The 24,679-nt window shown below is 56.6% G+C and overlaps 2 protein-coding genes across 7 annotated transcripts in view; one reads left to right on the forward strand and one right to left on the reverse strand.

Annotated features, from left to right (window-relative positions):
- Window positions 1-15,357, forward strand: part of LTBP4 (latent transforming growth factor beta binding protein 4) — a 39,922-nt gene extending 24,565 nt beyond the window's left edge. For 3 of the 6 annotated variants that reach the window (XM_061597708.1, XM_061597712.1, XM_061597711.1), the window contains 23 exons: window positions 272-442; window positions 910-1,002; window positions 1,189-1,320; window positions 1,771-1,896; window positions 2,007-2,132; window positions 2,672-2,797; window positions 3,152-3,277; window positions 4,122-4,247; window positions 4,329-4,454; window positions 5,447-5,572; window positions 5,672-5,794; window positions 6,509-6,640; window positions 7,020-7,151; window positions 7,350-7,475; window positions 7,663-7,806; window positions 8,612-8,836; window positions 10,317-10,391; window positions 10,583-10,711; window positions 10,820-10,969; window positions 11,605-11,757; window positions 12,591-12,992; window positions 13,223-13,372; window positions 13,591-15,357. In XM_061597708.1, the coding sequence (XP_061453692.1) occupies window positions 272-442; window positions 910-1,002; window positions 1,189-1,320; window positions 1,771-1,896; window positions 2,007-2,132; window positions 2,672-2,797; window positions 3,152-3,277; window positions 4,122-4,247; window positions 4,329-4,454; window positions 5,447-5,572; window positions 5,672-5,794; window positions 6,509-6,640; window positions 7,020-7,151; window positions 7,350-7,475; window positions 7,663-7,806; window positions 8,612-8,836; window positions 10,317-10,391; window positions 10,583-10,711; window positions 10,820-10,969; window positions 11,605-11,757; window positions 12,591-12,992; window positions 13,223-13,372; window positions 13,591-13,739 (3,368 nt within the window). In that variant the 3' untranslated portion in view covers window positions 13,740-15,357. Of the gene's footprint in view, window positions 1-271; window positions 443-909; window positions 1,003-1,188; window positions 1,321-1,770; window positions 1,897-2,006; window positions 2,133-2,671; window positions 2,798-3,151; window positions 3,278-4,121; window positions 4,248-4,328; window positions 4,455-5,446; window positions 5,573-5,671; window positions 5,795-6,508; window positions 6,641-7,019; window positions 7,152-7,349; window positions 7,476-7,662; window positions 7,807-8,611; window positions 8,837-10,316; window positions 10,392-10,582; window positions 10,712-10,819; window positions 10,970-11,604; window positions 11,758-12,590; window positions 12,993-13,222; window positions 13,373-13,590 lie in introns of those variants that run through there. The other 3 variants (XM_061597709.1, XM_061597713.1, XM_061597710.1) reach the window with 3 other exon arrangements.
- KCNK6 (potassium two pore domain channel subfamily K member 6) lies at window positions 12,461-24,103 on the reverse strand. Its single transcript, XM_061597714.1, has 3 exons — window positions 23,620-24,103; window positions 16,355-16,750; window positions 12,461-16,003 (listed from the first exon to the last, which is right to left on the reverse strand). Exons 1-3 carry the CDS (start codon window positions 23,927-23,929, stop codon window positions 15,762-15,764), a joined length of 948 nt encoding a protein of 315 aa, XP_061453698.1. The 5' UTR covers window positions 23,930-24,103; the 3' UTR covers window positions 12,461-15,761.
- Between the last annotated feature and the right edge of the window lie 576 nt (window positions 24,104-24,679).

Genomic DNA, 24,679 nt, shown 5'->3' on the forward strand with positions numbered 1-24,679 from the left:
GCTGGAAGGGGAGCTTAGAAGGGATGGGGGCATTCTCTTGGCATAAGAGCAAAAGAAGCTATGCCTCTGATCATGTGCAGAGGGTTACCAGCCCCAGTCTGGGATTAAGGGGAGAGGCTTTCAGGGCAATGGGCTAAACTGCCAGGCAGGCTTCAGGTTCGCTGCCAAGGGCTGGTGCAGAGTGGGGAGGCGGAGGAGGAGGGGGCTGCTTAGGGGTCCCCACCCCCTGAGTATCCTCCCCCCACCCTCAGGCTGCTCTTCTCTTTGGCAGATGGGTTCAAGGAGATCTGCCCAGCAGGGCCCGGCTACCACTATTCAGCCTCTGACCTCCGCTACGACACTCGCTTCCTTGGCCAGGACCTGCCCCGGGTGCCCGTCAGCCGCCAGCAAGGGGAGCCGGGCCCTGCTGCCAGGCCCACGACAACAGAGCCGCCTTCCATCTGTATGTTCCTGGGAATGGCTGGAGCCACCCATTTCCTGCGGTGCCCCCCTTGGATGTCTGGGGGCATCCTGGCTGCCCTGGCCCACCCAACCACCCAGGCCAGGTTTGGGGTGGGAAGTGGCTTCTCTGATCTGGATGCTTAGGGGAGGCAGAGCTGCACTGGCCCGCAAATCCCAAGGCCAGCTGTTTTATCTCCTGTGGAATTCAGGACAGAAGGCCAGGGAGAGGACAGCTTGCCACCCTCTGACACTGGACAGCCAGTTCTACCAACTGTGGTCTGTGGGGGTGCCTGGCATGGCGCCAGCAATCAGGGCCGGCAGAGCCCTTGAGCTGTGTCAGAAGCAGCACCCTGAGTTGTGTGAGGGGCTGGTGGTAGAGGGGTGCCATCTGTAGCCCTGCAGGCCAGACGTTGCTGGTGGGTTATTACCCTCTGCCCTCCTCATGCCAGCTGTCTGTCTGCCTTGCAGTTCACTGGAGTCCCCGGCCCACCTCCCTGCTAGAACGCCAGCCCCCCTGGCATCTGCCGACCCAGCTGCCTGGCCCTGAACCTTCTGTGCCAGGTAGGAAAGGCAGTGACAAGCAGGGGGGGGTTGTGCCACAATATGAGAACCAGCTTGGGGGGGAAAAGATAGGTTGGATAGCAGCGGGGCCAAGGGGATGAAGGTGGAGCTGGGGGCCGGGGTGGGAGAGGACACAAGTGGGAGGGAGAGGACTGACTGACAGCTTTCTTCCCCTCCCACACACAGAGGCTGGGCAGGGTGTGTGTGAGCGGCGCCCCCAGGTGTGTGGGCCAGGGCGTTGCATCCCCCGACAGGGCGGCTACACTTGCGTGTGTGATCGCGGCTTCTGGCTGAGTCCTCAAGGCACTCACTGTATTGGTGAGTGGGGGGCCCTAGGGGAGGGGCAAGAGAAGCAGGAAGCTCTGAGGATGTGCAGGGAGAAGGAGGCTCCTTGAAGAGGCACATGGGCTTGCCCAGAGCCCAGCTCCTAAAAACAGAGTTCCTGGCACTCACGTTTTCCTGAAATCCATGGATTCTAAGCTTAGCAGTAATTAGGAAAGATAAACTCTGCATGTTCTCAGAGGTAGCCATATCTAGTGGCATGTTCCAGAGCTCAGTGTTTGCACTGAAAGCAGATTCTGGAGCTGTGCTCTGGGGACCTGTTTGAAACATTGGACTCTCTGGGTGGCAGGCAGTGACACTGCAGACCCCTTTCGCTCCAGGGCTCAGGGTTGCAGCAAGAACATCTACAAAATGCAAGTCAGTTACACCAATGCCTCTTGGGGCTTTTCCACCTGACCCCCCTCATTTGCCCTCCCTCCCTCCCAGATGTTGATGAGTGCCGACGAAGCCCCCGCCCTTGCGCCAACGGCCGCTGCGAGAATTCCATAGGCAGCTTCAGCTGCAGGTGCCGGGCTGGCTACCAGGCTGACCCGTCAGGATCTGAGTGCCAGGGTGCGTTCGGAGTGCTCCCCAAAGATAATTATTCCAAAGGGTGACAGGCGGGGGGGCTTGGGCTGCTGCACCCTGAACCCATGACTGACATTGCCTTCCTTCCCCTCCAGACATTGATGAGTGTGCCAAAACGCCCCCACCGTGTGCCAATGGTCGCTGCCATAACACCCCGGGTTCCTTCCGCTGTTCCTGCCCCACTGGCTACCGCCCTGGCCCCACTGGCTTTGAATGCCGAGGTGACAAGTGTGTGTGTGCGCGCGCCACTATCTCTGGGCGGAAGGCAGAGGCTGGCAAAAGGAGGGAGGCGTAGGGAGGGGCAGCCGAAGCCCCTTTGGGTAGGGCAGGGAGGGGGTGGACAGAGCAGCATTTCCAGGGTCCATTTCATTTGGCTGGCTTGATTGTTCTTGTCTCTCCCCCCCATTAATGTGGATTTTTTTTTTAATGTGCATTAGCTTAGCCAGGGAGTGCACGCCAACTTGGCCCCGGCCTCTTCCGTGGGTCCCTTTGATGTACACTAAAGTGGGCAGATGATAGCACAAATGACTGTGCATGGCTGGCCACGCTGAGAGGATAATATCTAAAATGCAGATGGATCCAGAGGCAATCATAGTACGCCCCAGAAGAAGAAGAAGAAAGGGGTGCTGTCCCCCTCCGGTGCCTTTGGGGGCTGGAACTGGGCGAAGGAACGGCATGTGGCCTTTGCCTGGAGGGGCTGGGGGGCAGTTGCTGGAGGCTTCTGCAGCCCTGATCCCCTCTTCTCTCTCCCTCACCCCAGACGTTGACGAGTGCTCCCAGAGCCCCCCTCCCTGTGCTCACGGGCGCTGCCGGAACACGCCAGGCTCCTACAAATGCACCTGCCCCACCGGCTTCCAGCCTGGCCCCACCGGCACCGAGTGCCTGGGTGAGAGCATATGCCCCCTCCCACAATAACTAGCTGGGGGACAGGGAGGCCCTTCACCCTCACACCCCTCCCTCAGTTTGCTTTGAGGCATGTGCTCCCCAAATCTGATCCAGCCCTGGCAGTAGGTGGCAAAGAGAGAGGTGCCTCCAAGCAAGGGGACACCGCCAGCCCCCTCCCCATAGCATGCATCGAGGTTCTGGGGTGGGGCTTCCAGGCCACCCTGAGCTTCCAGCACCTCCCTATTCTGAAATGCAGGCCTGCCTGGGTGGGTGTGCCAAAGCTGTTGGGGTGCTCAAGGAGGTAAAACGGGCACAGAGAGAGACTCTGTGCCAAGGGAATGTTGTGCTTTTCCAGATGTGGACGAATGTCGGGAGAGCCCCCCCATCTGCCAGCCTGGCCGGTGCGAGAATGTGCCTAGTGGCTACCGCTGCACCTGCCCAATTGGCTACCAGCCCAGCCCACTGGGAACCCAGTGTATAGGTAAGAACGCCAGAGGGTGGGAGGGGGAGGGCTGTGGGCTCCGAGGTCCCTGTCTTCCAGCCCTCCCTCCAAACTGTTTTCAGGGATGGGCCTGAGCTCGGGGTTGTGGAAAGAAGAAAGACCCCTGACCACTTTTCACCACCACCAACTGGCCAAATCTCTCTGGGTTGGAAAAGGTGCTTCCATGGCCAAGGGAGTGAATTCTACATCAGCTGGAGCTTTTTAGAGGCAGATGTGGTGTAGTGGTTAGAGTTTTGGACTGGGACCTGGGAGACCAGGGTTCAAATCCCCACTCACTTACAAAGTTCACTTGGTAACTTTGGCCCAGTTGCTATCTCTCAGCCTAAGCTACCTGATAAGGTTGTTGTGACAATAAAATGGGGAGGAGGAGAACCACATACACCACCTTGGGATCTTTGGAGGAAAAACAGGATACAAGTGTCATTAAAAAATAATTGTAAAGTGCTGCTCTGCTTCTCTTTCTTTACTCAGCGCATAGTTAAACTATGGAATTTGCTCCCACAAGATGCAGTAATGGCCACCAGCTTGGATGGCTTTAAAAGAAGATTAGACAAATTCATGGAGGACAGGGCTATCAATGGCTACTAGCCATGATGGCTGTGGTCTGCCACCCTAGTCAGAGGCAGCATGCTTCTGAAAACCAGTTGCCGGAAGCCTCAGGAGGGGAGAGTGTTCTTGCACTCGGGTCCTGCTTGCGGGCTTCCCCCAGGCACCTGGTTGGCCACTGTGAGAACAGGATGCTGGACTAGATGGGCCACTGGCCTGATCCAGCAGGCTCTTCTTATGTTCTTATGTTCTCTCTTCCTGCTTCCCTGCCCCCCAGATGTGGATGAATGCCAGCAGAGCCCCCTGCCTTGTGGCTCTGGGCGCTGTGAGAACGTGCCCGGAGGGTATCGCTGCCTCTGCCCTGCAGGATTCCACGCCAGCCTCACCGAGAAGCAGTGCTTAGGTGAGAAGCAGAGGGGTGATTTGGGGAGGGGGCTTTGGAGTTGGTGCTGGGCCTCTGACTCTCCATGGGTCCCCTTTGCAGACATCGATGAGTGCTCAGCTGGGTCACCCTGCAGCCCTCAGGGGCGCTGCATCAACACGGAGGGCTCGTTCCGCTGCCAGTGTGGTCAAGGGTATCGCACCGAGGGCACAGGGGCATCCTGTGTAGGTGAGTGGGGCTGCAGAGGAAATGGGCAGCTGGGGCATGTGGGGGAGAGGGGGATTTGGCTCCCTGCTCATGTGGATCTTCCCTTGCACAGGTGTGCCTCCTGGATGTCTTCTAGGCAGGCTGGATTACTGTAATCCACTCTATGTGGGGCTGCCCTTAAGGCTGATCTGGCAACAGCAGCTGGTGCAAAATGTGGTGGTGCAGAGTATCACCAACATGTCACCCCACTGCTGAAAGTATTGCAGAGGCTGCCCATTAGCTACTGAGCCAAGTTCAAGGTTCTAGTTCTGGTGTACAAAGCCCTACGCAGCTTGGGACCAGGATACCTGAAAGATCATTTTACCCCTTATATACCCAGTCGATCCCTGCGCTCTGCAGGCGAGGGCCTCCTTTAGATACCACCTTATCAGGAAGCCCGTTTCGCACAACATAGGAAACGGACCTTTAGTGCAGTGGCACCTTCCCTTTGGAATTCCCTCCCTTTGAATATTAGGCAGGCGCCGTCTCTGTCATCTTTTCAGCACCTACTGAAGACCTTCCTCTTTCAACAAGCCATTTAAGTGGAGACCTTATCCCAGTCTGCTTCTGTCTTGGAATAGCTTTTTCAGATCTTTTTAAAGTTTTTTTTTTTAAAGATGTTTTAAAAATGTTTTGTTTTAATATGTTTTAAAGTCTGTTTTTGGTGTTTTTGTTTGTCGCCCTGGGTGCCTACTGGGAGGAAGGGTGGGATATACATTTCATCAATAAATGATAAATAAGAATAATGCAAGTAAGTGTCCATGTGGGCGCATGCTGTGTGCATACACATGTCAGCATGTGCACCCTAACTCCTTTCTCTTGAGGCGCTCAGCTCTTCTCCCAGTGGAGCTTGGTGGCATTTTATGACATGTCCTGCCAGAGCTGGGCCGGCTTGAGTGTCTTTGTGGGGCTGGGGGGGATGTCTATAGATGAGAGAGGGCACCCCCCACTTATTTCTCCCCCTCCCCCACCAGATATTAACGAGTGCCTAGAGGGCGACTTCTGCTTCCCACGGGGCGAGTGTCTCAACACGGAGGGCTCCTACACCTGCCTGTGTGCCCAGGGCTTCACCACCGCCCCTAACGGGGCCTCCTGCATGGGTAAGGGGGCTGAGGGATTGGGGCAGGTGGGCCTGGGTCTCTCCCGTGGGTGCAGGGGATGCCCTCCTGCCCTGCTGACCACTCCTTCCCTCCCCACAGACATTGATGAATGCCAGCAGGACGCAGCATGTGGCGGTGGGCACTGTGCCAACACCGAGGGCTCTTTTGATTGCTACTGCCCGCCTGGCGCCCGCAGCAGCCCCAACAAGGCCTCCTGTGAGGGTGAGATGCCAGGGAGCAGCGGGGGGGTGCATGAGGCAGCCATGCCCAAGAGCCACTCCTGGCTGAGGTGGTGCAGAGTGGCTCTTCCCGGCTTTGAAACGGGGCCGGTTTCCTTCTGCTCTGCCATGGCCCCATCCCCTCTCCCGCAGTCCCACCTGAGCCCAAGAACAGTGGTCTTAGTGGGCCATCTAGATTTATGAAGACGAGCCCACCTGCTGGAGAAAACCAGGAAGCGGTCTTGTCCCCACGATTGCCTACCCTGACTGGCAGCAGTTTCAGGCAAGGAGTGGGGATGCCGCCAGGGATGGAGCCAGGGACCTTTTGCGTGCAAGGAAATGCTCCACCAGTGAGCCACCAAATGGCCATTCCCCTCACCTGAGGGCTGAAGCTGGAGGAAGCCTCCAGCCAGTTAGCAGGGAGAAGCGCATCGGGAGAGCCCCCTCCTGGGAGTGCCATAACTGGGGCTCTGCCTGGCCTCTTCTCCCTTTCTGAGGAATTGGGGTGTGGAGGGGCCACGGTGGGACCTCCGGAGCTGCCTTCCCCACAATCTCTTGGGTGGACACCAGAGAAAGGGGCTTCCCGGTCCTGCCCAGAGGCACCACGGTGGTGAGCAGCTGGCTGCCTTGATCTGATGCCTGGGATTCCCTCCCCCACTCCCCTCCCCAAGCCGAGGAGCCTGCTGCATGGTCCTGACCCTCCCCCCCTGCACAACAGATATCGATGAGTGCCAGGAATACGGAGTAGCTCTCTGCGGGACGCAACGCTGCGAGAACTCTGCTGGCTCTTATCGTTGTGTGGCAGATTGCCAGGTGGGCTACCGAGCCAGCACCACAGGAGAATGTGTTGGTGAGTGCCACGGTGGCAGCCCCAAAGCGGGTAGCTTCTGGGGGGGCGGTCTAGAATCCTCCCTGGGTCTTTAGCGTGGCTTTGCCTTGAGCTAGGCCTAGCCCCCAAATCCCAAAGGTGCGCATGGATCCTGCTGTTGTGGCTCTGCTGGAGCCAGAGAGGAGTCTGGCTCATGCCACACATCTGTCTCTGCCCCCCCCCAGTGACTTTATTGCCTGAGTCACTGACTGATGGTATAATTGGGAACTCATAGACAGAGGAGCAAACATTTATTCCAAAGTCCCCAAAAGGGACCCCTTCAGATTTCGGAGGCTTTTGACATCTCTCCCCCCCGTGCCCCATGCACACGGATCCTGTACTTTGTGGGGTCTCTCTTCAGACATCAACGAATGCCAGGAGTCTGGAGCCAGGCTCTGTGGGGAGAAGCGCTGTGAAAACACTCTGGGGTCCTACCACTGCCTTGCCAGCTGCCAGACTGGGTATCAAGCCACTGCCACGGGAGACTGCGTGGGTGAGTTGGCATGGGGGGTCTGGGCTGAGGGGGAGCACCAGGGGCAACTCCTGCCCCCCCCCCGCCAATCTCCCAGATGGGTCGCAGTATGCGATCATCCTTGGGCCTGTTTGGGCACCTGCTGGTGGGCTTAGAAGGTATGTTTGGTGGTGAGGAGAGGTGCTGCCCCACTGAGTGGAAGGGCGTGATATCTTGCAGACGTGGATGAGTGCAAGAACTCCTCACTCTGTGGCTCCCATGCCATCTGCCACAACCTACCTGGCTCCTTCCAGTGCATCTGTGACCAGGGCTACGAAAGTGCCCAGGATGGGCGGCATTGCCTAGGTAGGAGGAGGTGCCCAGGGTGTGGGGGGGCAAGGGATTGGCTCAGCAGAGGGTGGGGGATGTGGGAGGCAGGGGGCTGCCTGCAGAGGGTGTGCTGCATGCTGCTGGGTGGGGGGTGGGAGGGGAAAGGGTCAAATATCAGGTGGGGTGCCGTATCCCAAGTGAGTCCCCCGTTTGCCCCTCACAGACGTGAACGAATGCGAGACCCTGCAGGGGGTCTGTGGGGCTGCCCCCTGCGAGAATGTGGAGGGGTCCTTCCTCTGCATTTGCCCCCAGGCCGGTGAAGAGTTTGACCCCATGACCGGACGCTGCGTTGCTCTGCCAGGTGCTGGTGAGAGGAGGGCGAAGTGGAAATCTGGGCGGGGGGGCATGGGTGTGGAGACGGGGCTTGTGAGGGATGGAGAACTGCAAGAAGGGTTTGTGGTGCAAATGGCTGTGGGGGGGTTGCCTGAGATACCCCCTGCTCTTGGGCTCTGGGGGCCCTCGGGATCTCTTTCCCCCAGTTAAGAGTGGACGAAGAGCCAAACCAGAGCAGGGGGGCTCCATCTGTTGCAGCCTCCTGTGCCCCACAGCAGCCAAGGAGAGCCCCCTCCCCCCCAGGCAAACCCGCAAACAGGACATGAGCACAACAGCCTCCCCACAGCTGCTCTCCGGCTGTTGGTGCTCAGAGGTCGACTGCCTCCGAGTGTGGAAGTTTCCTGTTGCTGTCGTGGCTGATGGCCACGGAGCGTCTGAGGAGGACATGGCAGGTGGGGATGAGCACATGCAGTTGTATGGAAGTGGCCCCAGGGCAGCTGCCCTTCGTGAGTGTATAGCCACTCGGGGGTCCAACCTCTCCTTCCCGGGGGTCTAGTCCTAATCAGGTTCCCCCAACACTTGCTTCTGTAGTCTTGAAAATATTAAGGCAGCTGACAGGGACGTGTTTAAAGTTGCATGTGGCTTGAGCTCGTGTCCAGTTGCCACCGTTGGGGCAGGAAATCCCTTTAGGTTTATTGTGCAAAGAAAGTCTGTCTGTCCTGCATCTCCTGCTGCTAATGAAGCTGATTGGTTGACCAGAGGTCTGGTGCTATTTGGTCTGGGACTAGGAGCCCTTCCCCTCCTCCCCAAGCTCAGTTTCCAAAGCCCTTGTCTTCCAGCACATGTCCCGGCCTTCCCCAGGCGCCCTGAGGCTTCCCGGCCTGAATCCGGACCCTCTGGGGCCAGCGAGAGCCTCCACCGCGAGTGCTACTATGACCCCAATGCAGCACAGGCCTGCGAGAATGTGCTGGCATGGAATGCCACGCGCCAAGAGTGCTGCTGCAGCCTCGGCCACGGCTGGGGCATTGACTGCCACATCCAGGTGTGCCCCACCCCGGGGACAGGTGAGGCTGCCTTTTTCTTATGGAATGATTTCTTTCTCCTACTGGCCAAGCTATACAGATAAAGATGGTTCAGATGTTCAGGTTGTGCAGGATGAGCGTCCTGAGCAAACAGGTGCCTGTTGCCAATGGTGATCTGGTGGGCATAGCTGTAGCTGGTGTGACTGTGGCTGAGATCCAGCAGAAATGAAGCACGATCCTCTAGCATGCAAGACCTGGAGAGTTGCCCATTAATTCCCTATTCAAGCTGTGAGCATTTGATTGGGTGCCCATCCTTTGGAACGGGAGAAGAAAGAGCAAAGAATCGCTCTGCTTTAACTCTTCGCCAGGTGTTGCCTGTGTGGCACAGGACACAATATGGGCCTCTTTGCGCTTGCGGCAGAAGTTGCAGGTGTCACCTGATGTAGATTGGGAGCCACCACTGAATGGCATCACTCGTACCACTCCAGGGGAAGCTCAAAGTGAGCTATGTGTCGGCTTGAAATGCTGGGTGCCGGCTTCTGCCTTCCACAGCACTGTTCCCTGGCTGGAAGGCCTGTAACCTTTCAGGTGGGAAGTCGGGCAGTGTCTGAGAAACCTCAAAAAAACAAAGACCCGCCAGGGATGAAGCTGGGAATGGGAACGTTTGTCCCAAATGTGAATGTAGGGTCTTGCAAGATCTTACTGAAAATCTCCTCCTATGGGATTCACCGCAAAGATAATTTGCTGTCACCAGACACCAGCAGGGTATTCTGCACTGCCCCCCTTGTAAGGTCTTTGCAACCTCAGATCAGAAAGTGCACACACACACACACACCAACCCCCCCAAAAGCTGCCAAGGAAGACAGGCCATCTATTTACAGCAGCTCTTCTTTCCCACTGCCTTCCAAGGATACCATACTTTTTGTCAGCTCAAAACAATTCAGAAAGTATGAGTCAAACAAATGTAATACATTAGAATTATGTACAAACAGATAATGGCATTTCAGAATATATTTGAGTGCCTCTGAGACCTCAGGCATGGGAAGCACACCCAGAGAGGAACGGCCACTACACATGAAAGGAAGGGTGAGATTTGTAAAGGCCCCTTGGGGAGGGCACTTGTTAGAGTTAGAGTTAAAGTTTAACATTTACCTACTCCTTAACAGTCTCTCGACTTTTCGGTCCCTGCAGTGCAGCCTCTTTATCCTGACTCGGAGATGGGTCCCACTGGGATCAATGGGGCTGGCTTCCATGAAAGTGCACAGAGGGCGGTAGCCTTAAGCCGGCCTGCTTTGTGGCCAGCTGAGGCCCGTTCGGTGTTGGGTTTCAGCTCCCTTGCCCATGTGGGCTGCTGGAGGGTCACAGCTGCCCTCCACACCTGGCATTGAGTATTCCACAGAGTATCAAGATGTATCCCCAAACCAGGGGTGGGGATGGGGAGGGTGAGTCTCTGCAGAGCTGGCAAGTGAGGCAGGCGGGGAGTCCTGTGGATGCTGCTGATCAGCCCTCTCCTTCCTCCTAGCTGAGTACCGGACCCTCTGCCCTCATGGCAATGGCTATGCTGTCCCCGGCGCTGGAAGTGCCTTGGCCTTTGCAGGTGAGACTTTCCACTCTGCTCCTCCTGGGATTTGGGGCAAACTGGGCCTATCCTGGCCATAGCCTCTGGATAGGGAGGCTTACACTCTTGGGAGGGAGTTAGGGGTCCTATCCTTGTGGCAGAGGGTTGGGGGTCAGGAGCTTGGACTCCTAGGTTCCCTCTCTCATCGTCACCTTGCTCCTCCTGTGCAGACGTGGACGAGTGCGCCCTCTTCAATGCCCAGGTGTGCAAGGGTGGGGTCTGTGTGAACACGATCCCAGGCTACTCCTGTTACTGCCCCAATGGCTACTACTATGAGATGCAACACCTGGAGTGCATTGGTGAGATCTTGTGCCCCCCTCCACCTCCTCAGCAAGGGGAGGGGCTTCCAAGGGCCCTGAGTCCCATATCTGCCCCCCCAAACTCTGATACCCTCCTTGTCATCACAGATAATGATGAGTGCCTTGACGAGGAGGCGGAGCCTTGCGTGGGGGGGCGCTGCATCAACACCATTGGCTCTTACTACTGCTTTTGTGCTGCCCCCCTGGTCCTCGATGCCTCCCAGCGCCGCTGTGTGGCCAATGCCAGCCAAGGCTCCGGTAAGGGCTTCTTAAAAACCCAAATGGCAGACCCCTGCCCTGTTCTCTCCCTCCTCTAATGCCACCCATCCTGCCTCTTTCTCTTGCGAGGGGGATCTCTAGAGACTCCAAGTTCATTTATCAGGAGAATATTGCCTGACCCACCACTTATTTCTAGTTGGGTTGTTGGCTGGGGAGAGATCTGGTGGTCCCATTATGGGAGGAATTTAGGAGTGCCCTTAATGAAATCTCCTCCCTCCAAAACCCTTGGCTGAATCAGTCCACCCCAGCCTGTAGTGGAGGGAGCTGTTACCAACGCTCGGGGTCTGGGGCCCCTCCTTTCCTCATGCTTCCCATTCCCAGGCGGGTGCCTTGGGAGGGTGCCCTCCGTTGTCTGAAGCTAATTCTGAGCATCTGAAGGCTCAGCCGGTCACCCTGTGAATATGGGTGGGACAGTTTTGTCTATCCAGGCTGAATGCCCTTGGGGCTCATCTGATCCTTTCTCAAACCCTGGCCAGTGGCCACTGCATGCCGCCTCTCCCATCTTTGTGCCTGTTTCCGGGATATGTGCATGGCTTTGGAGAGGGAGGGAGGAAAGAGTCTGGCAGAGGTTTATATGCACTGGCCAATCTCTCCCCTCCCCAACTGCCCCCCAGATGACAACCTGGCTGTGTGCTGGCAAGAGGTGGGCCCTGACCTCGTGTGCAGCCGCCCTCTCCTTGACCGCCTGGCCACCTACACAGAGTGCTGCTGCCTCCATGGGGAAGCCTGGAACATGGATTGTGCTCTGTGTCCGGCCCGTGACTCAGGTAAAGCCCTCTCCTTGGGTGCCGTGCCGTGCTGGAGGACTCCTGGCCTACGTGTTTGAGAAGGGTCAAAGCTCAGTGCTAGAGCAACTCTTTTGCGTGCAGGAGGTCCCTGGTTCAGTCGCCAGCATTTCCCAGTAGGACTGGGCATGTTCCCTGAGTGGAAACCCTGGAGAGATGCTGCCGGTCGGTGTGAGCAACACTGAGCTAGATGGAGCAATGGTCTGACTGGTGTAAGCAGCCTCCTGTGATCCCAAAGGGAAGGGCTGCAGCTCACTGGCAGAACATCTGCTTTGCATGCGCAAGAGCCCAAGAGCTTCTCCCAGGTGGGCTGGAAGAGACTCCAGACAGAAGCTCTGGGAGAGCTGCTGACAGTCAGTGTAGGCAATACTGAAGCAGATGGAGCAATGATCTGACCTCCAGAGCTCCCGGGGGAACAGATTGCAGTAGCTCCTGGGGGGTCCTAAATGCATTGTAACAGAGCAGTTTGGGGGGCCACGGAAAGGGGTCTTCTCCCACTCTTCTTCCAGGCGAATGTGCTGCAACCCCCCCAAGGCCTCCCTTGTGTTTGGTGTTTGTTTAAATCTAGAATTCCAGCTACTCTGTGGTTTTATGTAAATTAACATTATCCGTTCATAAACCTGTGTCCAAAATGTGGGGTGGAGGGTAGGAAGCCCCTCTTCTGGCAACTTGCAAGAGGGAGGCTTTGTTACCTGTGATTATTGCAAACTCCACACCTGAACCCCCACCCTCGGCAGAGCTCCTGCATAGTCTTGGTGAGAGTGGGGGAGAAGAGACCCTGTGACCCCTCACTCACGCTGTCTTTCCCTCCCCAGATGACTTTGAGGCCCTGTGCAATATCCTTCGGCCCCCCAGCTATGGGCCGGCGGTGCGTCCGGGAAGTGTGGGTCTGCCCTTCGAGTATGGTGGGGGGGAGTTCCTGCCCTACAGCCCAGAGATCTTTGCCCCGCCACCTCGCCCTGCCCCCCCCCGTGTTCCTGACTACGACCTTTTCCCCCGTGACTCGCTCTACGGCCCATCACCCTACGAGTTCACCGACTTCGAGGACCTGCCCTACAGCAATATGCGGCATGAGGGCCCAGCTGAGCCTCCCCGGGGGAGCTACCGGCCCCGCAGCCCCCCCGAGCCAGAATGGCACCACCCATCAAGCAGCAGCAGGAGCAGGAGCAATGTGCCTTCCTACCTGGAGCGGCCAGGAAGGGCCAGTGAAGACTACAGTGAGTGCAGGCAGGAGGGGGGTGCATGTGCACATGCATGCACAGAGGAGGGGAGCCCCAGCATCAGTCGATGAGTGGCAGGGTCAGGGCACTCCGGATCACAGGCAAGAGGTTCTGTGGAGTGGCTCTGGGATGGCTACAGGCTGGATATGTCCAGAGCCTGGTGGGAAAGTGGGCTGGACTCAGCTGGGTTTCCATTTGCTAAAGCCCCCCTACATCTGCCCCCCCAGGCCGTTCTGAGGGCTTTGGAGGGTTCCTGGCGGAGGAGTGTGGGATCCTGAGCGGCTGTGAGAACGGGCGCTGCGTCCGTGTTGCTGACGGCTTCACTTGTCACTGCCACGAAGGGTACCGCCTTGACCCAGCCCGTATGGCCTGCCTTGGTAAGAGTTGGAACCCTGACCTTGACCTTCCCGACCTGGTCTTCACCTTTGACCCCACCTAGCATGAAGCCGCCTCCTCTGGAAAGCGACTGCTCCCCTGCCCTTTGCACCCGCCTTATCACCCAAGCGATGGTTTGGCTGGTGTGGCTGAACCCCCTTGTCCCGCCCCAGCCCAACCCCCTTTTGCTCTGACATCTTTGCCTCTCTACGTCCCACAGATATCGACGAATGTGGCGAGACGGAGGGGCTTTGCCCAGGCGGGCGCTGCCTCAACATGGAGGGCTCCTACCGCTGCTTGTGCCCACGTGGCACAATGCCTGCTGGGCAGCCCCCCCGCTGTGTTCCTGCCCCCCGCAGTCGAGCCTGAGCAGGAGCGGCTGGGGAAGTATTTATTACCTGTATAGTCTGGGACCGTGGGAGGGGCTGTTAGGATGAAGGGGGCAACACAGAACAAAATCCCCCCCACTCTGTCTTGGTTCTCACCCCACCAGCAAACAGAAGCCCCTGAGAACCACCCCCCGTAACACCCCCAGAGGTGGCCTGGAAATGCACCTAGGCTGGGGGGGGGGTCTCATCCGCTCCCAGGGCATTTGTGGGAGTGTTTGGACCAACTATACCCCCTAACCAGCCAAGAACCAGGGGGAGGGGAGGGGAGGGGAGAAATCCAAAAATATGGTTCAGCCCCCATCATATGCAAAAGTGGTAGATCCCTGGGAAGCTAAATTTGAGGCTTGCCCTCGGCCACCAAACAGAGCCTTCCCCTCCCCCTTCTGCCACTGGAAGACCTTTTGCAAAGTCCAGCCACTTTCCTCCACAGCCTGTTTTGGCCCTGTGGGGGAGGGGGCCACTACCCCCTCTGTGCAAGGGCTCATGCCCACTCTTACACACACCCCTCTCCTCACGCTCTGCCAGAGACTCTCTTTAATTCCTTTCTCTGGCTTTTTGATGCCTTGCACCGGCCCTGGCGCCCAGCGTCCTCCTGGCACAGAATCTGGTGCCACGTTGGGCACCTCAGTGTGTTTGCCAAAGAAAGCAGGTGACCTTAATTAGGGCTGCAAGCCAAGGCCGTACTGGGGTGGGAACTTCAGCCGCGTGCCCCTCCCCGCTACTCCTCCAGGCTTCCCAGTGGCAATGAGGGCCAGCTCCACTTGCCTCCTCCCTCCTCCGTGCCCCCACCTCACTAAAGTTACTGGAACAATAAAAGTTTTCTATAAAAGGAGCCGGTGTGAGTGTCCAGGGGCTGGCGGTGAGGGCAAGGTGTGCTGGAGGGGAAGAGGGCAGTCCCTCCGCAGAAGGGCTCAGGGGGCACAGTTCTCTCCTCCCCCCGTACAGCCTCCTGTTCTCAACTCAGCCTGTCTGTTCTCCCTCCGCTGACTGCCCCAGAAAATGCAGAAACCAGGCCAGCCGCTTAAATACAGTATTTCCCATTCCACACAGTATTAAAGTATACATTAAAAGCAAAAAAAGGCACTTTGTATTGTCAAGGGCAAACCGTTGATTTCCACCTCCCCACCCCCCACCCCACCATGCTTTTGGTCTGCTCCCTTTCAGTTCAAGTCTTCACTGTGGCATTGTGGCTGATCCCCTCTGAGCAGCAGGACTGTGGTTGCAACAGCTCAACTCTTGCAAAGCTGATCACCGTTGGAAATACTTTTCTGTAATGTTAAAGCCCACTTTTGTAGCTGTGTTAAATTAAACCAAGGCGGCGATACGCAAGACCAAAGAAGAGGGTGGGGGTGGAAAGCAACCCTCCTTCCCCCCACAGCAGCCAGCTTTGCAACAGGGTCTTCATGAACCTCCTCCATGGCGAAACCAAAGTGCCTGCCCCTAATCAGTAGGGGTGGCTTTGCAGAGAGCCTGGCCCTTGGGGGCAGGAGGATGCAGTGTTCCACAGTTGCAGAATCTGGTATCCTCATGTGGAATTCGGTGCCTGCAAGTTCAAGCTTCATTTTTGGTTCCTTTTTAAATAAAATTACTACCCTTTATATCTGCGAAGATAAATCTGACAGCCCACAGGCACCAGCACCCAGTGACATCCCTGCAGACATGTCCAGGCCACAGAACCGGATTTGGTTCAGCTCCTTGTCCCAGGCATGGCCCTTTCCCCACCCACCTGCCCCTGGGAGGGAGGGAGGGAGGGAGACTGGCTTGCAGTCTATCGTCTGTGCTTGCTACACATGCGCAGGGATGGTAAGAATGGAAGAAAGGCTGGGGAAATCGTGGGTGGGTGGCGGAGAGTAAAAAGATAACCCCCCAGGTAAGGGGCTGCAGATGCTCTCTGGGATTTCTTCACCGGAAGGCCGCAGGGTCGGTGAAAAAGCAGAGCAGGCACAGGATGTTTTCAGGCCAGCCAGTTGTCCTTTGAGGCTCCCGCCTGGCCCCTCTGTGGCTATCTGTTGATGGAGGAGTAGTTGGCCTGCCCTCCAGAGCTGGGCTGCACCGGGGCCTTCTCCATCTGGCTTGGCTCCGAGGGAGGGCCCTGCTCCTCCTCCTCTAGGATGCGCTCATGGTCCTCTTCTTGGGCCAGCTCGTGGGGGAGCAAGACCAGGTCAGAGAGGCCATGCAAGTCCGCCAGTTTGTGGAAGGTTTGGAGCAAGAGAAGCATTGCCATCAAACCCAGGAGGAGGTAAACTGGAAAAAAGGGGCAGGAGGAGAACAAGGTGAACACAGAAGAACTATTGCCTCCCCTTCCCCTCCCCCAAAGCAAAGCCAGGCACGAGGGTCATCACAAGGCATATGCCCAAGCCGACCGACCAGCCTCCTCCTCCCACCCCCCTCCAACCAAGGCTATGGTGCTTGGGTGCCGAGTTCAGCCTCCTGGGGATCCCAGCTTTCATTTTAAAATAGTTAGCATGCTTCTAGTTGTTACGGCTGGGAAGCTGGATCGCAGGTACAGCTATCGGGGAACCAAGTTAGGGCAGATATTGGCACCCTGCCCACATGCAACCCTTGCTTCCTGGTGGGGCGCAGGGTGATGCTCACCCGTGATGGAGACCTTGTAGAGGGAGCGCAGCCGCTGCCCTGGCTGCTCTCCAGGGACGTAGTCCCCAAGGCCAATGGTGCAGAGGGAGATGAAGCAGAAGTAAAAGGCATCCAGGAAGCTCCAGGACTCCTCCATGGCACTGAAGATTGCTGCAGGCACCAGGAAGAAGGCGGCCAGCACCACCACAGCCAGCAGCAAGAGGTGTCCACAGGACAGGGCCCGCTGGTTGTACCCCCAACGCACCGTCAGGTACTCCAGGGGCCCAGAGGTGAAGATGCCGACAAGGCGCTGCACAGTTGCCGTGAGCATCAGCATGGTGAAGGGGACACCCAGGAGCGCATAGAAGATGCAGAAGGCCTTGCCCGCGTCCGAGAGTGGCGTGGTGTAGCCATAGCCTGTGGGGAAGGGAAGGGATAAGGGCCCAGCCTGCTGTAAGCCACACACAGAGCGGCACAGTGAGTAGCAGGTAGGCCACATGCCCACCACAACTGCAGGGTTTGACTTGGGCATGAGATTCTGTTCTTTCTTTTAAAAGAAACTGGGTCCTTTGATCTTTAAAATTGAACAAATAGACTTGATAACAGGCAGGCAAACTCTCAAAAGCCAAGAGTTGGGCTGAGGTCAGCTTCTAGTGGTCAGGAGGTAGCACCTTGACAGCTGAGCCTCACCCACCCACCGCATGAATAGAAGCTGAATATAAGTCTCATTCAGCTCAGCAAAGGCATCCACAGCCACTTGACGTGGAGGCCAGTGGTGCAAAGCTGGATTTTTCTTTCCAAGAATTGAACAAGCACAGTGAGGCAAATGAGGGTAGAGAGAAGCTCAGAGAGGAGGCAGGCAGACAGGTATCAGCCCTTCTAGGGAGAATTTTGGGGCAAGGGCAGATGAGCTGCACACAAGACAAGTGGCCCACATGCTGTTGCTGGAACCTCAAGAGGAGGGCTGCTTCTTCCCGCAGCAACAGCATGAACGCCATTCAGCACCAGAAAGACCCAGGGTGGGAGGGAGCGGCACTTGTTGTCAGGCTCCATGCGCACACAAAGGATGCTGACATGTGCGAGATGTTCCAGCCCTGATAAAGGCCAAATCATATGAGGAACGGCTGAAGAAGCTGGAGGGTATTTTTAGCCAAAGAACACAAGAGCAAAGACTGGCAGGGGAACATGCCAACAGTTCATTGCTCTCTAGGATGCCTTCAGAAAGAAATTTGCTAGGGGTTGGGGGGAAAACCATTGTCCTGCCCTTGGCAAAAAGGGAGCTTTTTAAAGGACATGCACAATGATTTCAGGCTAAACGTTAACCAGAACCATCACGGCAGGAGGCAGCAGAACCCTCTTCCTTGAATGGCTGCAACAAAGGAGCGGGACAGGAGAGGGCTCCAAGTTCGGTCCCTGGCAACTCCAGTTAAAAGGGTCTTGGAGCTCCCCCGCCCAGGAGCCAGCGGGGTGAAGGGTCAGCGACGATGGGAGCTGTGGTCCAGCATCACCGGGAAGGCACCGTCTCCATAGCCCTGTGCTAGATGGACCAATGTGTTGATTCAGCAGGAAACCTCTTCCTGCATTCTGAGTCTGGGCAGGCCTTGCTCGGGCATCTGTGGCCTAGAGAAGATGCTGGGCTGGGCTGGACCGGATGATCCATCCAACCCCCACACACACACACACCTTAAACAGATTGGGGGAGCAGGGACTGAGGCAGGGAGGGCATTAGGCCAAGGTCTTCCAGGGGTCAGTCTGCATCTGAGGCAAAAAGAGGGACTTTGCTTGATTAAGAGATAAAGCCCCTTTGGCCACTCAGGATGAAGTAATTGGATCTCACTGGTCATGGAAAAGCACAGAACCACACAAGTGGCAGAAAGGAAGAGGGAAAGTGCATGCAGAGGGCAGGCCAGGAACAAACTGTCGCTGGTGGTGGTGGTGGTGGGCTCAGTTAGCCAAGAACAGAAGCCTCTCCCCCCCCCCCGGACATATGCAATGATGGCCTCAGTACATGTCAGCCAGTCTATGGACAAGAGAAACCTGTTGCAAGGTTTGCTCTCTCACTCACGGGACAGAGGGCAGCTCCCAAATGTAGCTAAGGCCACTGCCTTATGGCCTGCTATGCCACAGTGCAGGAGGACACACAACAGTCCCTGCAGAAGCACTGGGCACTGCTGGCCATGTCTCCTTCCAAGGGCTGCAGCTCAGCAGTGGGGCATACACTTCACTTTGCACACAGAAGGTCTCAGTCCCTAACATCTCTCCAAGCAGGGCTGGGAGAGGCCCTTTTCTGCCTGAAAACCTGGAGAGCCGCTGCCAGCCTGTGCTGAGGAAGGTGGGTTGGCCAATGATCTGACCCTGATGCTGTCACAGCCCACATGGGGGCAGACCCAGTCCAGTGAGGCCCCTGGCAGGGACAGCCCAGCCTGGGAGTTCCTTTTTGGCAAACAGGAGGTCACTGGAGGCGGGGGTTGCATGCCGCACTGAGGACTTTCCCTGCCCTCGTGCCACCAACTGGGCCGCCTGCCAGTGGTGCCTCCTGCCCAATCCTCTTTGATAGCTGCCATGGCCTGCAGAGTTCACAGCATGTCAGTCGGGAAGCACCTGCCCCCTGTAAGGGCAGCCAATCCCACCTGGAGGGCACAGGTGCACAATATCTGAAAGAGCGCCTCCAGCATCATCAATGTTGCCGCCCATCAAGATCAGCCTCAAAAGACCTTCTCTCCGTCCCACCAGTTAAAACAGCTAGATTGGTGAGAACTACGGAGAGGGCTTTTTCAATCATGGCACCCACTCTATGGAATTTCCTCCCAAATGACATCCGCCATGTCCCCTCCATGATGAGCTTCCGCCGGACCCTGAAAACCTGGCTCTTCAGGCAGGCCTTTGGGGTGGGTTAGATTTTAGTGTTATTGTTGGAATTTTAAGGTTCTAATGTGAATTGTATGTTTTTATGTTGTGTGTCGCCCAGAGTGGCTGGAAAATTTAATAATAATAAACAATAATTTAATAGATAAAATAGGGAAAGATGGCCTAGCTCCCACCTGTGCAGGCAAGATGTGGCACTGCCTCGTCTGAGCTGGTGAGAGGGGAGGCCAAGCCATCACAGGCCTGCCAGGGAGCCAATCGCAGAAGCCAACCCTGCCACCTCCCCTGGGTCCAGCTGCTCCTGCTGTGGGCTAAGCATGAGCATGGCTGTGGGCTGGCAGTGGGAGCACCAGTGTATCTGGGCTGCCTGCTTGCTCAGCCCTGGGGCCAGGTTGGGGCCGTCTTTCCTTGGGAGAGTCTCTCTAGGGATCTCAAGTGTGGGAGGCCATTAAAAGTGGCAAATAATACAAGGTATCTTTATGGCATTCAAGAACAAAAAATGTGGATTTCTTTTGTGCTGTGTCACAAAAGGGTTCTGAGGAAAGTGGAGCTGAACATGCTTGCAATGCTGAAATGGAGCCCAAGAGAGGTCCTTTGCCTTCACAGTCACCCTGAACTGGAGCCCCCCAGGTAAGAGCCTGGCTGCTGGATCAGGCCAAAGGCCCACCTAGATCAGCATTCTAGAACAGGCAGATCCCCCAAAGGGAAGCCCAGAGGTAGGTCCTCCCATTCATCTTTCCCTGCCACTGGCATAATTAAGAACATAAGAACATAAGAAGAGCCTGCTGGATCAGGCCAGTGGCCCATCTAGTCCAGCATCCTGTTCTCACAGTGGCCAACCAGGTGCCTGGGGGAAGCCCGCAAGCAGGACCCGAGTGCAAGAACACTCTCCCCTCCTGAGGCTTCCGGCAACTGGTTTTCAGAAGCATGCTGCCTCTGACTAGGGTGGCACAGCACAGCCATCATGGCTAGTAGCCATTGATAGCCCTGTCCTCCATGAATTTGTCCAATCTTCTTTTAAAGCCATCCAAGCTGGTGGCCATTACTGCATCTTGTGGGAGCAAATTCCATAGTTTAACTATGCGCTGAGTAAAGAAGTACTTCCTTTTGTCTGTCCTGAATCTTCCAACATTCAGCTTCTTTGAATGTCCACGAGTTCTAGTATTATGAGAGAGGGAGAAGAACTATTCTCTATCCACTTTCTCCATGCCATGCATAATTTTATACACTTCTATCATGTCTCCTCTGACCCGCCTTTTCTCTAAACTAAAAAGCCCCAAATGCTGCAACCTTTCCTCGTAAGGCAGTCGCTCCATCCCCTTGATCATTCTGGTTGCCCTCTTCTGAACCTTTTCCAACTCTATAATATCCTTTTTGAGATGAGGCAACCAGAACTGTACACAGTATTCCAAATGCGGCCGCACCATAGATTTATACAACGGCATTATAATATCGGCTGTTTTATTTTCAATACCTTTCCTAATTATCGCTAGCATGGAATTTGCCTTTTTCACAGCTGCCGCACACTGGGTCGACATTTTCATCGTACTGTCCACTACAACCCCGAGGTCTCTCTCCTGGTCGGTCACCGCCAGTTCAGACCCCATGAGCGTATATGTGAAATTAAGATTTTTTGCTCCAATATGCATAATTTTACACTTGTTTATATTGAATTGCATTTGCCATTTTTCCGCCCATTCACTCAGTTTGGAGCTCTTCGCAATCCCTTTTTGTTTTAACAACCCTGAACAATTTAGTGTCATCAGCAAACTTGGCCACTTCACTGCTCACTCCTAATTCTAGGTCATTAATGAACAAGTTGAAAAGTACAGGTCCCAATACCGATCCTTGAGGGACTCCACTTTCTACAGCCCTCCATTGGGAGAACTGTCCGTTTATTCCTACTCTCTGCTTTCTGCTTCTTAACCAATTCCTTATCCACAAGAGGACCTCTCCTCTTATTCCATGACTGCTAAGCTTCCTCAGAAGTCTTTGGTGAGGTACCTTGTCAAACGCTTTTTGAAAGTCTAAGTACACTATGTCCACTGGATCACCTCTATCTATATGCTTGTTGACACTCTCAAAGAATTCTAATAGGTTACTGAGACAGGACTTTCCCTTGCAGAAGCCATGCTGGCTCTGCTTCAGCAAGGCTTGTTCTTCTATGTGCTTAGTTAATCTAGCTGGCGGCGCAGGGAGAGCCATCATGACTGGCAGCCAGTGATTGCCTTAACCTCCAATAAATGTGTCTAATGCAAATTGATGGCCATCCCTACTCCCTGCAGGAGCACATGTCAAACTTCAGCTGCGCTTTGTATGAAGGAGCACTTCCTTTCATCTGTCCTGGATCTCTCAATGTGCAGCTTCAGTGGATGACCCCAGGGATTTCCAGTGTGATCCACTTTCTCCACACCAAACTCACTTGGCACACCTTCTGTCATTTCCCCCCCTTGCTTGTCCTTTTCCAGAGCTTTCTTACAAAGTTCCAGATATTGTAGCTCTCCTTACAGGGGAGTCGCTGAAACCCTCCGATTGTTCTGTTCCACCTTTTCCAGCTTTGCAATATCCGTGTTGAAATGTGGCCAGCTCGCAGGAGGGTTGTGGTTGAACAGAGTGAGTGGAGGCCATTGCATGCCAGAGGTGGCTCAGTGAAGCCACAGGGGGCTGCGCGGGGGGGGGGCTGCACAGCTGCCCTTCTGCAGGGAACCATTTCCCATTTCACTCAGGCACTTCCTGACCACAACTTCCTTCTCAGGTCCCTGCGCTGCAGAAGGCCTAGGAGGAACAAGCTGGGAGCGCCAGTTCTTCTCCTCCCCCCCCCCACTGGGCTTAACACACAAACACAAAGGGGCAGAGTCAAGCAGGAAGAAAAGCCAGCCCCTCGTGCCTATGGCCAGAAGCACCAGCTGCTCCGCCCACGCCCGCCATGCTGCAGCTGGCGCTTCTACCACCCAGAGCCCCCCTCGAGGCAGGAGAAGCCCCACAACCATTTGTGGAGCCTCATCCAGTCCAGCCCCAAAGGCGCAAGGGGCTCGTAGGTCCCTTCTCTGTTGCAGCCCATTTAGGGCCGGCTGCGTTGTGTTGAGTGCCAGGTGCTCTGTTTGTGGGTGCTGCATATTGACCCCCACCATGCTGAGGTTCCCCCATTTCACCCCAACCCCCTCGCTGCGGAACTGGGCCTGCTCTTCAGCACAGCTGGGGAACTGGTCGGTCCCTGTCCTGCCCCTACCCACCAGGACAAAAACAGGATGCAGAAAACGTGGATCAGCAAACCGACTCCCTGGCAGGCGATTGCAGGCAGAGCAGTCACAACTCCACCCTATACACAAATACAGCCGGTTGCGCTTACGGGCTCCCCCCCCCCCATGCAGCGCTTGCTCACAAGAAACACTGGGGGGAGGAGGGGCAGAGAAGCCGTGGCCATTCCGCCATCCCAGTCGCAGGGCTGAGATGGGCAAAGCATGTTTGCCGGGCAGGCGCGCCTCCCCGCCCCTGAAAGGCAGGGGAGCCCTGTTGGGGCTCCAGAGAGGCTGAAGGAGGGCGAAGGAGGGGAGCCAGGGCCCTGCCGAGTGGCTTTGCCCTGAGCCGCAAGCCTCTCGCCCTCAGCTCCACACTTGCAACAGCGGGGGCAGGATCCTGGCATTAGTAGGACTGTCAGGGCCAGCACCGGAGGGCTGGCGTAAGAGTTACCAGGATTGGTCACGCTACAGTGAGGGAAGCTTCTTCCCGCTCAGCCGTCTCTCCTAGAAGCAGGACGTGTGGCCGGAGGTGGTCCGGGGGCTTCCGAGCTTTAGTCAGCTCTGCAGGAAAGGGGGCGCAGAAGTTCTTCAGGAACCCCGAGCCAGGGAGCAATTTCACCCCCCCGCCGCCGTGCAGGAGACCCTTCCAGACCAGAGAAACCCCTCGGTGCTGAACCCTTCCCAGGGCATCTCTGCCCTTTGCCCGCTTCCCCTGCCCCAAATTGGCCAGGGCGACGCAGTAGCAGCTGATCAGGGCTGCACTGGCCCGAGTAAGGAGGGCACCCAGCCTGCCCTCCGGCGCCCGCTTAACGGGAGTCAGTCGTGTGGGCTCTGCGGGACCTACGTCGGGATAAACAGGCAGGGGGCTGCGCGGGGAAATAGGCGAAAACATCCCCCCTTTTATGGCAGCAGGGAAAGTGGAGCCGGTGTCACTCGGAAGGCAGTCGGGCACAGACCGCGACCCTGGACTGGCACCGAAGCCTTACGGAACAGCTGGACGGGGCGTCCTTCGGGCCAAGGGAGCCTGTTCGTCCTCGTCAGAACCCCCAGGGGTCGTCTCTGTGTTGGGGACCCTCAGGACAGCGTCGGACACCCGGAGGCCGTGCAAGGCAGCTGCATGGCGGGGGTGAGGGAGCGGCCCCTTGCTGCTGCCTGCCTGGACGGGTTCCGGCTAGAACTCACCGACGGTGGTGATTAAGGTGCTGGAGAAGAAGAAGGCGGAAGCGAAGTCCCAGTTGGACGGGGCGGCCGAGCCGTTGCGCAGGAGAGCCACGCCGTGGCGGTTGGCGCTCAGGACGGCGCCCAGGAAGCGCTCGAGGGTGGCCTCGGGCAGGCACGGGCTCTCCTGCAGGAAGGCGGCCTTGAGCGCTCGCAGCTCGGCCCGAAGCCGGCTCTCGTAGGGCCGCTCCACGGCCGAGATGACCAGCGCGCCCAGCAGCAGGTAGCCCACATAGCCCAGCGCGAAGGACGCCAGCAGGGCGCAGCGCCGCATGGCCCCGAAGGCCCCGGAGGGAGGGACCGGCCCTTTCCCGGACGGGCGGGCGGGCGGGCGAAGCGGCTCGACGGTTTTCGGGCGCAGAGAAGGGGAAGGAGGCTGGCAGCCGCCCCACCCCGTTTCGGGCCGGCGACGCTGCACGCGAGCCTCTTATGCTGCTGTAACCAGGCCCCTCCTGCCGGGCGGAGCCGAGGCGGCCTCCGTTTGCACCTGGCAGGAGCGGATCCCGGCCGCCGACACCGCCCAGAGGAGGGAGCTTCAAAGGGGCGAGAGAACCTCTCTTCTCCCTCGCGCCCATCTTCTACTGGAGCCTTGAAACCACCGGATGGCGGGGAACAGTCTGGGTCTTTGGGGGGGGGGCTTTTCTAGAATTGCCATCATCATTTATTATTATTATTATTATTATTATTATTATTATTATTATTATTATTAGCAGCAGCAGCAGCAGCAGCAGCAGCCCCGAACAGCATGTCATTGATGCAATTCCGGTGCATTAGTGGTGGATTGCTGCTGGACCGTCCACACATCACTCTCCTTTGCCAGTTGTTCTGTCATGCTTCCCCATGTTACCCACGTGAATTATTACCATCTGAGGGGCGCTCTTGTGCTCTGGCACAACAAAAGCAAGACAAAAAGAAGCCCTGGAACGTTTGTGGTATGAATGTTTACAGGATTCCAGCAGGAAATTGGGAGGGCCGCTACAGCTGAAAACAAAGCAGCATGTCTGCCCTGAAGCTTCTACAGTTG

This window comes from Rhineura floridana, chromosome 15 (genome assembly GCF_030035675.1).
Source record: "Rhineura floridana isolate rRhiFlo1 chromosome 15, rRhiFlo1.hap2, whole genome shotgun sequence".
NCBI classification, from domain to species: Eukaryota; Metazoa; Chordata; class Lepidosauria; order Squamata; family Rhineuridae; genus Rhineura; species Rhineura floridana.